The 11,153-nt window shown below is 34.4% G+C and overlaps 1 protein-coding gene across 1 annotated transcript; it reads left to right on the forward strand.

The window, feature by feature from the left end:
* The first annotated feature begins 1,490 nt into the window (after nt 1-1,490).
* LOC128203470 (protein RER1-like) lies at nt 1,491-8,567 on the forward strand. Its single transcript, XM_052904898.1, has 7 exons — nt 1,491-1,652; nt 1,960-2,033; nt 3,740-3,844; nt 4,306-4,408; nt 4,738-4,816; nt 5,740-5,875; nt 6,562-8,567. The coding sequence occupies exons 2-7, from the start codon at nt 1,968-1,970 to the stop codon at nt 6,649-6,651; spliced, it is 579 nt and encodes a 192-aa protein (XP_052760858.1). The 5' UTR covers nt 1,491-1,652; nt 1,960-1,967; the 3' UTR covers nt 6,652-8,567.
* The last annotated feature ends 2,586 nt before the right edge of the window (nt 8,568-11,153 follow it).

Genomic DNA, 11,153 nt, shown 5'->3' on the forward strand with positions numbered 1-11,153 from the left:
GCTATCTGCAACCTATGCGACCAATGACTTCCTTACCAATGACCTTCTAAGCAACCAATGACTCCCATGGCAACCAACTGCCTTCGTTACTAACTTCTTTCATCCAAAGCAACCAATGACTTCCTTATGAACCAATGATTAACCTAGCAATTACATTCATTCATAGCAACCAATGACTTTCTTTTCGACGAATCACTTTCTTAGGAATTTATTATATACATTTATATCAGGTTTAATTAACACGTGTCGGTAATTAGCCTTGTCGCGGGAAGGCGCGTCGGGCCCAACAGGCCTGGCGGAAACCCTGAATAATCTCATTGGATAGAGGCATGAAAACCAACACAAACAATGAAGTGTCTGAAATCAGCCTCCACAGAACAAATTTATCATTTTGAATATTACTTATAATATTTATGATATATTGGGATTTTTTACGTGGAACTATTGTCTGATTTTATTGGTTTTTGTAATAAATGATCATGTTCCAATCATTTGTTTTTGAAAATATTTGTCTTTATTGTATTTTTTATTTGTTTTCCTAGGTGCGTGGTAAAAGGGGTGGGTCCTATCAACGTTACTGCCACCTGTGGCTCAGTCTAGGCCATTCGCCAGCAATCATCAATTGCACATCAAATTTTACTTTTTTGTGGAATTTACAACATTTTTGGTGCTCCACTTGACGGGGGTAACATCAATGTGCATCCATCAAACTGACAAAAATCCATGCTGCAATCCACAAGCTGCAAAGCGAGTTTGCACTTATAAAGGCGACTGTGACGCTGACTAACGGTCTTTACAAACATCAGTCGCCAATTTTGATTCACGTCGGATATACAAGGTCAATACATAAATCACAACACGTCACGCAGTTATGACATTGCTCTTATTATTTATTTAAATGGATTGAAATATGTATCTAACTTGTTTTTAAGTGAAACCTTTGAAAACCGATTGATAATTGAGACATGATGTATGGTGTGTTTTCCTATTGTAAATAAAATGTATTTAATGTCGGACTATTTTCTTTCTGCGGATTATGCATCCTATTAGCACGCAATCTAAATTATTCACAGTAGGACACGAGAATTTGCAGTGAAGAATATTTTATCTAGATTTCGACCGTAAATGAGTTAAGTTATAAATGAGATCTCAAAATCTCCGCAGAGCTTCCTTTTTACCGTTTTTAAATGAATTCGTTTAATAATTAAATACAAAATAAACACGAATTTGAGAACCCCTATTTCTTGACACGAGTTAAAATGATCTCATATATATAGCGTTCTATATATTTAAAGATCGATTATGCAGTATATATGTGACCAATTCTACACCAAGAGTATGGATAATTGACATTTATTATAATTTTTATTATATCAACTACTATCATTAGTCATTTTTACAACAAGTTAGATAAAACGTTTTTCACCTGCGAGTCATTTGCCGTTTTGACGAAAAACTCACAATCACTGTCATTATCTAAACCAGTCCAATGAAAACCGGAAGTACCGATGCTGGACGACGTGTACCCGATTGTTTTCGTTTGTTTATGATGTCATGGATTGATATTTATCCCATGTTTTGACAAAACTCATTGAGTTAACTTGTTCTGTATATACTGTGCTAGATTTCCGTTCATACGAGAAGGATCACAGGTAAAAAAATCAACTGGCATTTTAACATTGTATCAGTGGTGGGTGGAGAATTATTGAAATCATTGATCGATGAGCAAAATAATTAAAAGTAAATATTAGATCGGATATCAGAGTATTTCTTCAATTCAAAATTATTACTTTTGATATAATGTTACATTCTGACTGCTTTGTTGGTGTTCCTTCATGGAATTGTGTAACTATATTGAATACGTACATCGAAGTGTAATTTGAACATTTTTTTCATTACTTATTTAAGAAACATGATTTGCTTTTATTATTTTATTTCATTGTTAAATTATTGTTATAGACAGCGAAATGGCAGATGAAAGTGCCCCACCAAGGCCCAGTGTTGTTGGACAGTTCTTCAGGAGGCTAGGAGAGGTCTGTACTAAAAGAACATTTATCTGTTTTAACATATCATTCAGTCAAAATAATTGTTCGTTTACAGACTTTCTTACGTTTTTTGATATGGCAAATCCTTCACGTACAAATTATTAAGTGTCAAAAGCGGGTAGTTATTCACTGCTCATTAAATTTTATTGCAATAACAGGTTAACTGCCTAGAAGAATTATAATGCACCAGGGCTCTCAAAAACTGAAAAAGTCAATACAGTCCACTCCACGTGGAACTTCCACTTTCCTCAGTCACTCAGCGGAATAAATCTACCAAGTTGCAGACCGATGTAGAGTGTACTGTAGTATTGATATTTACCTGGGAAAAGCTCAAGCATTATTCTGAAATTAAAAATTCAGTACCTATTCAGGGCTCTCGCGAGGGGGCGACTTGGGCGAAGTGGTCGCCTAAAATTCCCAGACTTCGCCCATTTGTATCATCAAAGCGACATTGACTTCGCCGAAAAAATAGCACATTGTAAATCTGTCAATCAGCAGTCTTTGGCCACTGTCACATTAGTCAACACACCACAATTAGCCATTCATAAAATTAGGTAATCTCCTAATCCGATAATTGGGCCGTGTCATCCAGTAGGCGGAGCTATTGATGGTCAACCAATCAGAATGTACATTGAGAAGTCCCTGATCAAATGAAATAAGTTTGTTTTAATCAGATTGAAAAGGCGACATAATTATGAAAAATCTTGTTAAGCATTAAAGAAGTTAAAAAGTAATTGATATATGTATTGAACAAACAATGCGGGACATTTTAAACATTGTTGCTTTTGAAGCAGACGGTCATAACCATCTCGGGCCATCGGCAAGGTGGCGCTAAGAAAATCAATAACATGACGTATCAACAAATATTTGATTGGTTTAAGTGAACTGTTCATGATAAAATGAAATGATAAAAAATGATTTGTAAACACAAAAATATCTTCTTTTTTTGCTTTATGTAGTGTTTACTTACAGTATTTTTCTCCTGTTGATAACTTTAAAATCGGCGAGATCGCCATTTTGTCAGAACATTTTTCCGAGTTATATTTTTCAACCTCCCATTATGTATTGGTTAAAATTTCATCAAGAACAGTGATTTAAATGTCATTTGGTTCTTAAATGTCAGCATATTGAAAATCATTTAACCAGAGACAAGCATATAACAGCATAGCAGAATGTGACATTCGTACCCATCCCGAACGTACCAAAATAAGATTCGTCCCCCTACTATATTGACAGTTCATTTATAAGGTCATTTTGATTGTTTCAAATCCTTAGCTGTCTTGGTGTTTGATTCATTTTAGATGCTATTTGGAGATAAACTATGTGACATTGACAAATACACTTTTGCTGAGCCAAAAATGATACATTATTTGTGAACATTTTATATAGTTATAGCAATTAATTTGAATGTGAATGTAAACTTAGGTGTGTGGTATGGCATAGTTTTTGTATCAGGTGTTACGAAAAGTATCACTTCTCCCTAAAGTCTCCCCACTTCTCCCTAAATTGACTGAAGGGAGAAGTCACTTCTCCCAAAAATTTCAGCCTAGTGAGAGCCCTGCTATTATTGCTAAATTTAAATTGTGCAGTTGTATGGGCCAATTCTGGCTTTTTTTTCTTCAGGATATATTTGAACAACAGATCACTGCATTTAACTTTCAAAGCATTAACTTGTACATTTTTGTTTGTTTCAGCTTCAACAAAATGCCCTGGACCAGGCCACCCCTCATGTGGGATTTAGATGGATCATCACCGCCCTTCTCTTCATAACATATTTCATCAGGGTTTATCTACTGCAGGCAAGTGTCCACCTACTTTCCAATTAAAGGCATATATTTTGTCATATCAACCCTAGAAACTCTGCCTTGCAGGGTTTTTAGGTGGTTCGTTTTTCATAGCCTTTGTTGTCAGAGCTACATGCCAGCATCTTATGATATCATTGTGACTTAACTGAAAATATCTAAGTCAATGGTTTCAGTGATTTAGCTTTAAATAATTATGAAAACTTTTCAATATTGTTTAAAGTTATCACCTTTCGGTAGCATTCCTGACTTCGAAGCATTATTGCGCCATACATGTAGGCTCCAACCTCGCCAAATCTTTAAATGTTATCAATTGAATCTAATTGCCAATATTATTAGTCCTTTGTCAGTTCATTATCACACACTTCTGTAACTTCATGTGTAACTGTGTTTATGGACTGTGTACCACTGCTGCTAACAATAAAAGCTGTTATAGTAAATGATTCTTTCACTTTCAGGGTTGGTATATAATCACATACGCGCTGGGCATCTACCTTCTAAACCTGTTCATAGGATTTCTAACACCAAAGATTGATCCTAACCTTTCCATGGAGAGTGATGGTAAACTGTTGTTTATTATCTCAAAAAAAATAATAAAACTAAATATCAATGAATAACATATAACTGTTGTGTATTAAATTTTATGCAGTGATGAATAATTAATACAAGCCTGCAAGCAGTGAGTAACAAAATTGTATAATTTTAAAGAGGTGTAAAGCATTGGGTATTTTGATCTAAAAAGTCTTATTTTGATTGTTATTTGTGATGGTCATTTTTTTGTTTTGAAATAGTATCTTACTTGCTTGTACATGTAATTGTAGTTCTGTACTAGTACATGTAAGTAATATGTTCATAACTTAGGCTATTATAAATGTCATTCTTTGCCACAGATGATGGTCCTGAACTACCTACAAAATCATCAGATGAGTTTAAACCTTTTATGCGACGGTTACCAGAGTTTAAATTTTGGTAAGTATTAGATATTGTATAATTTCTATGGTTGAAGGACTATTTTACAACTGTTTTTATAGCCTGATCATGACGGTACTACCACGGCAAAAACGTAAACTACCGTTTTTGAAGTCTTTTGGTAAAAAATCATTTTTTGAATGCTTTACACAGAAGATTACTTTAGCGCCATTCCACAATGGTGACAATAACATTTTAACATAAAGCCTAATAAAAAAAAACTACCCACCCTACCTGTTTGACAGTTTTTGAAAAGGATGTTAACCTAACTAAACCATATTTTTTGGCTTTGACTGTTGAACTTGTTTCTACCCAAGTGATATTGTACATCCTATAAGCTTACATCACAATATAGGACTTTGAATGCACATTATAGTGAATCATTGATTAATAAATTAAACATATTTAGGCTTATTTTAAGTCACCTTAATGCAGTTTAGTCAATATCTGCTTCTATTTCTCTATGCAGTTATTCAGTTATTGCTCTAGGGTGACCTAGTTGTTTCTGTTGGACAATGTACATCAACCGGATGCATTTTTCCAGTAAAATGTTCCAAATATACCCAGTACGCTTAAGACAATGATACTGTTTGCTCAGTGGGACACACCAAAGTAGTGTAGAACTGTTAATAGAAGTGATAACTAATTAATCAATATATACGCTAAGGGTTCATGATGATGTTAATAGAAGTGATAACTAATTAATCAATATATACGCTAAGGGTTCATGATGATGTCTCCACAAATGTGATCCCGGCGATTGGTTTTGTTAAGTGGGTTATTCTGCAGTTCGCAGATGCACGCTGGCAAGTTGAGACTATCACACCAACTTAGGGATAGTAATTCTTTATTTTTGCTGTACTTGTTTAACAATTAAATCTGCAGCCGAGTATGTGGTCTTAATTGCTCCATTTCCCTTGCAGGTACTCATGTTCAAAGGCAGTATGTGTCTCCATGTCCTGCACGTTCTTTGAAGCTTTCAATATACCTGTGTTTTGGCCCATATTAGTCATGTATTTTATCATCTTGTTTGTGATCACCATGAAGAGACAAATAAGGGTAAGTTAAGCCTTTATTAATCTTCTTTGAATGATAATTCCACTCGAGTAAACATTGCAAAAAGGTTTCTAAATTGCCATTCTTTTAAAGTCAAATTAAAGCAATATTCTGCTCAAGAAGTCATTGAGATGGATCCCCGTAGCAGGTGTAGGCTGTTGAATCACCAAATTCTTGTTTTATAAGAAGAAGTTGGGGAACATGTCATTTTATTACCATGCTGTCCTGATTGGCCTCAACATTGACCTTGTGGTAATGTAAAAATGTCTGACAATCCTGAAACCGCTCAACATTTGACATTACATTGATGCACAGTGATTCTTCATGCTGCAATTTACTGTCTTCTAAAGGCTGTTTCCCTATGCGAAAAAGTGTCTATTGTCCCAAACAACACTTTGTGAGCACATTTTTTGAGAATGTACTTTTGAAAAAACAACAACAACAATTGAGAAGTTTACAAGAACAGTGTGTGCCTAACAGAAGTAATTTTGATGAACATGATTTTGTATATCCACAAAGTCAGAGAGTTTCCCTATTTTGAAGGAACAGGCAGTGATCCATTACTCTAGACATTATCTGTTCAATTCTTCACCTTTTTCATTGCAAAATCACAGGCTTGGAGGTCTTTAAAGTCTGAAAGCACACAAGTAAAGGACTATGTTAATAATTGTTTCCCTTCTTCTTTCCAGCATATGGTTAAACACAGGTACGTTCCATGGTCCAAAAGCAAGACCCGCTACAAGGGGAAAGAAGACACAGGGAAAGTGTATGCCAAGTAGCCGTGGAGACAGTTGTTGTGTATGTGTTGCTGAGTGAATGTTATAAACAGTATCTAGAGCCTTAAGAAACTACTTGTAATCTTTTTATGCGTTGTGTCATAACTATGATTGTATTTATAAATGAAAAGAGTCTATTGTGTATTTTCCCATGTTTGTGGTTAGTTTTTGTTAGCTAGGTTATAAATTGTTTAATTTTTTAATATATTGCCAATTGATATCTGAAGATGAGTGATTAAGATTTTCAATAATTTATTTTTATTTATATATTGATGCTACATCAGTATATGTATGTAATATGATGAATGTATGACTGACAGAAATGAAGATTCTAACAGTTGCAATTCTTTTGTGCACAATCAAGATGTTACAGAATGAGTACACCCATGGCCATAAAAGTGTTGACAAGCCAAATAAGCAATCAGCAGAAAAAGATGTGTTGTACTTGAACAAGAAATTAAACCCGTGGACAAGCCAAATAGGCAATTAGCAGATAAAAATGTGCAGTACTTGGAAAGGGAATTTACATAATTACTAAACTGATATTTTTAAGTACATGTATCAGCTATAGTTTATTAGCTCATCGTAAGACAGATGCTTATCCTTCTTTTGTGATATTGAGCTAAGTCTGTCTTGCACTGAGCCATACATTTGTATTTAATGGGGTTGTCTGTTGTAGTAAAATGGCCATGGATTTGTTATTGAGAAGGTATAAATGAAACCACTGAATCTGTTTTAAGATACATGTACTTTGTAGAATTTGTCACTGTCCATGTATGTTGAAAAAATATTAGATCATTACTCAAGATGCTTAATAGGAGGGTGAAGCATTTAGTATGTTAAAGTTTTCCTTGATGTAATTTATAGAAAGTACCTTTAGTAACTTGTATTCTTGTCACACGTTAATTATGTATTTTTGAAAGGAAAACCATCGTTTTATGTTTTATCTGTTTAAAAATGCAGAATAATAACAGACTCAAGTTCTTTGTTTCTGCAATTTTTGCAGTCAGTGTTGAAATGACCTAGATGAACCTTTTCATTTTGATAATATTTCATTCAAACATATTTTTTTTTTTTGTATTTATGGTTTTTTAAACTACATTAGCTTGCTTAATCTATTATGATTGTTTGTGTTCTGTTTTTTATGCAGTAATACCAAGTAGTTCTTTAAAATCAAATGTACTAACAGGCTATGAAAAGAGTATTTAACTGTCTGAGTGAAATAATGTACAAACATGTAGTACTTACAAATGCTAGTACTAACTGTCTTATCTTTATGATGTAGTGAAACAAGAAATATTCTTTGTAAGTTACGTTTTGTTTATTCTATCCTAATACAGTATTTTAACAATTTACAGTAAGTATTTTGGTAGATAAGTTGGATTTGGAATGAGTATTTAGGCAGATAAATAAGGCTTAGAATTTAAATTAAATGTTGTAAGTAAAAGTAACACCACTTGAAGTAAAATCTTAATGATTGCCCTTAGCACAGGGAGTGTGTATAAATGAATGGCAGTAGTTATATACCTTTAAACAACCTGGAAAGTTGAATTTCTGATGCTGTTAACATTGCTGTTATTCAACATTCTAAACATCCAGGGTAATGATGTCTATTGCTTGTTTCATGTTTTGATATTTGTTAAAAATAAAAGGTGATTTGAAAGATATGTAGATTCTGAAGCATTGATAACATTAAGAAAATCACCATGTATTAATATCAAAGAATGTAATGCTTTGAGAAATCATAATTGCTAAGATGTGTGTGTAACTCATGCATGAATGCCTTCTGTATTTATTTTGATAAGAAATGTGCATGTTAATTGAAGTTTTATATTTGTAAATGTAAATATATATCATGAACATGACTGATCTGTTCATGTGAAACTACCCTTGTTTTATAATAAACGTTGGGAAGTGACTATTTTGAATGTTTTTACATGTCATATGTGCCCTTTCTTTTTGCAAAATGACAAGAATGGAGGTGGAGAAGGATGGTTGAGCTTAGAAATGACAAGATTGAACTCATTTAAAAAAAACTGAATATGCAGTGATTTCTAAATGGTTTAATTATATTGATGTTGCTTTTGCAAACTTAAAAATGGTTTTGTTGCTCTGTTTCATAGAGAGATTCTGATGTTGATATAAGAAAAACTTACACTTGTAGATAACATGAAGTCAAAATATCTGTGACAAACAAGTAAATAAATAGTACTGTAGGTGAAGAATATGATCCAAAGTTAATAACACCAGATACTTTTGCAAGTAAATGTATTGTAAATTGAATATGATGCAGTTTAATTTACAAGCCATATGTGACACAAATTTTCGAGCCGTATGTGACACAAATTTACGAGCCGTATGTGAAACACGAACACTAAGATAAGCTTTGATATGGAAGATGCTGGGCACATTATTTTGACATACACATTTCTTTTTAGCTCAATTGATTGTCCAATGTCTGTCATCCAGGGTCCAGCTTCAACATTATAAAAAATTCTCTGAAACCCCATTGCCAAGACCCATGATATTCAGTGTGCAACCTCAGGTATTGGTCCTTTACGAAGATAGGTTCCTTAGTTCTAAAAAGGCCCTTCCTCAGGGGTCACAAGTATTCTATATACCTTTATAGTAAAATCGCTAAAACTGCCCGGCCAAAACCCTTAATATTTGGAATAATATTTGGAATGCAGCCTCATGTAGTGGTCCTTGACCAAATCTCAGAAACTGCTGGCCAGATTTCAAAATGATGCTCAATGGTGATATATTGTGTTAGAAAACTGTCTGACGTCAGTCGTCCATCCGTCCTCATTACGACAGCCTCAACATCATACAAAATCCAAATAGACCTGTATTCAACTACTCTTAAACATTCTTCATGTTCAATACAATAGGGTTGCCTTTAAATTTAATTGAATCAACCTTTTTTTAGCTAATCAGAGCACAAATGCCTTTCGTCCGACTGTCGTCAATATTTTCCTGAAGTAAAAAGGTTCCATCTCTGGTTGCCACTCTGGTTGCTATGGCAACCAAATGGAAAATCTTAGAAACCACTAGCCACATTTCACAATAAGTATACAGAAATGAGATTGTTCTTTATCATATTCTTTAAAGTTGGTATGTTGAAAACTTGGCCAACTGAGGGCCAGCAAGTTTTCACTAAATGATTCAATGGAAAACTTAGAAAATCACCTCAGACCTTTTGATATGTAGCATTATGTAGTGGTCCTATACCAAGTTTGTTCAAATAATGCCCCTGTGGTCAAAGCTGGCTCCATCCCGGGGTCTCCGATTTTATGTTGCTTAATTAAATCTTTCAAAATCATTTTTGAAATTGAGAGAGCAGTACCCTAGATATTTGTGGTCATATGTGTTTGTGACCTCGTAATTGGTTTTTTTTGTTCAAATTATGTTCCTCGAGTAAAAACTGGTACCGCTTCCCTGGTCCCAGGTTTTCTGTATACAAAATCTTCATTGAAACTTCATCCTGGATATTTGTTATACATCTTCATGTAGTGGTTAGTAGCTACATACATCAATATCAACCAATGACAGGCACTTATCAACCAATGATTTTCTTAGCAACCAAAGACTCCAATAGCAACCACTTTCTACCTGAGCAACCAGCGACCTCCTTAATTAGCAGCCACTTAATTCCTTAACAACCAACGTTCTTCTTGGCAACCATTGACTTACATATTGACCACTTACTTCTTTAGCCACCACTTGCTTCCTTAGCAAATACATACATCTATAGCAACCAATGATTTTTTGTAACCTATGACTTCCTTAGCTACTAGTGACTTCCTTAGTTACAAAGATAACATAAACAACTACCTACATCGATTGCAACCATGACTTGCTTAGCACTATAATTTCCTTAGCATCCAAGTACTTCGTTATCAATCAAGGACTTCCTTACTAATTACCTTCACCCTTTCAAACCAAACGGCAAAGACTTTCGTATTAATGACTTACTTAGCAAACTGACTTTCTAAGCAACCAATGATTATCTTAGCAATAACCTTCATCTTGAGCAAACAATGACTTCTTTCACCAAAGACTACCTTAACAACCATCGACTACCTAAGAAGCCAACTACTTCTTTTTCAATCTTTTACTTTCTTGGCCACCAATGATTTCCTTAGCAACCACCCACTTTCTTCCACAGTGACTACTTACATCCATATCAATCAATGACTTCCTTAGTTACCATTGACTTGCATAGCAACGTTTAGCTTAGAGTGAGTTTGGTTAGTGGTCACCAAGCCGGACAAGTGGGTTTTCTCTCGATACTCCGGTTTCCCCACAACACAAGACCACACTCTCGCGCAACATCGTGCCAACGAGCGTGATTAATATATGTTGCAATAGTTTCACAATCGTTGTAAAATTAAATAAGTTTAAACTAACGTTTGGCTTTCATTGCCATACATCCGTTGCCCCCTGGAAAAACCATCTGACAATGTCTTGACTTCCCAATAAATATGAGTGATTTCCCTTTACAA

This window comes from Mya arenaria, chromosome 9 (genome assembly GCF_026914265.1).
Source record: "Mya arenaria isolate MELC-2E11 chromosome 9, ASM2691426v1".
Taxonomy (NCBI): Eukaryota; Metazoa; Mollusca; class Bivalvia; order Myida; family Myidae; genus Mya; species Mya arenaria.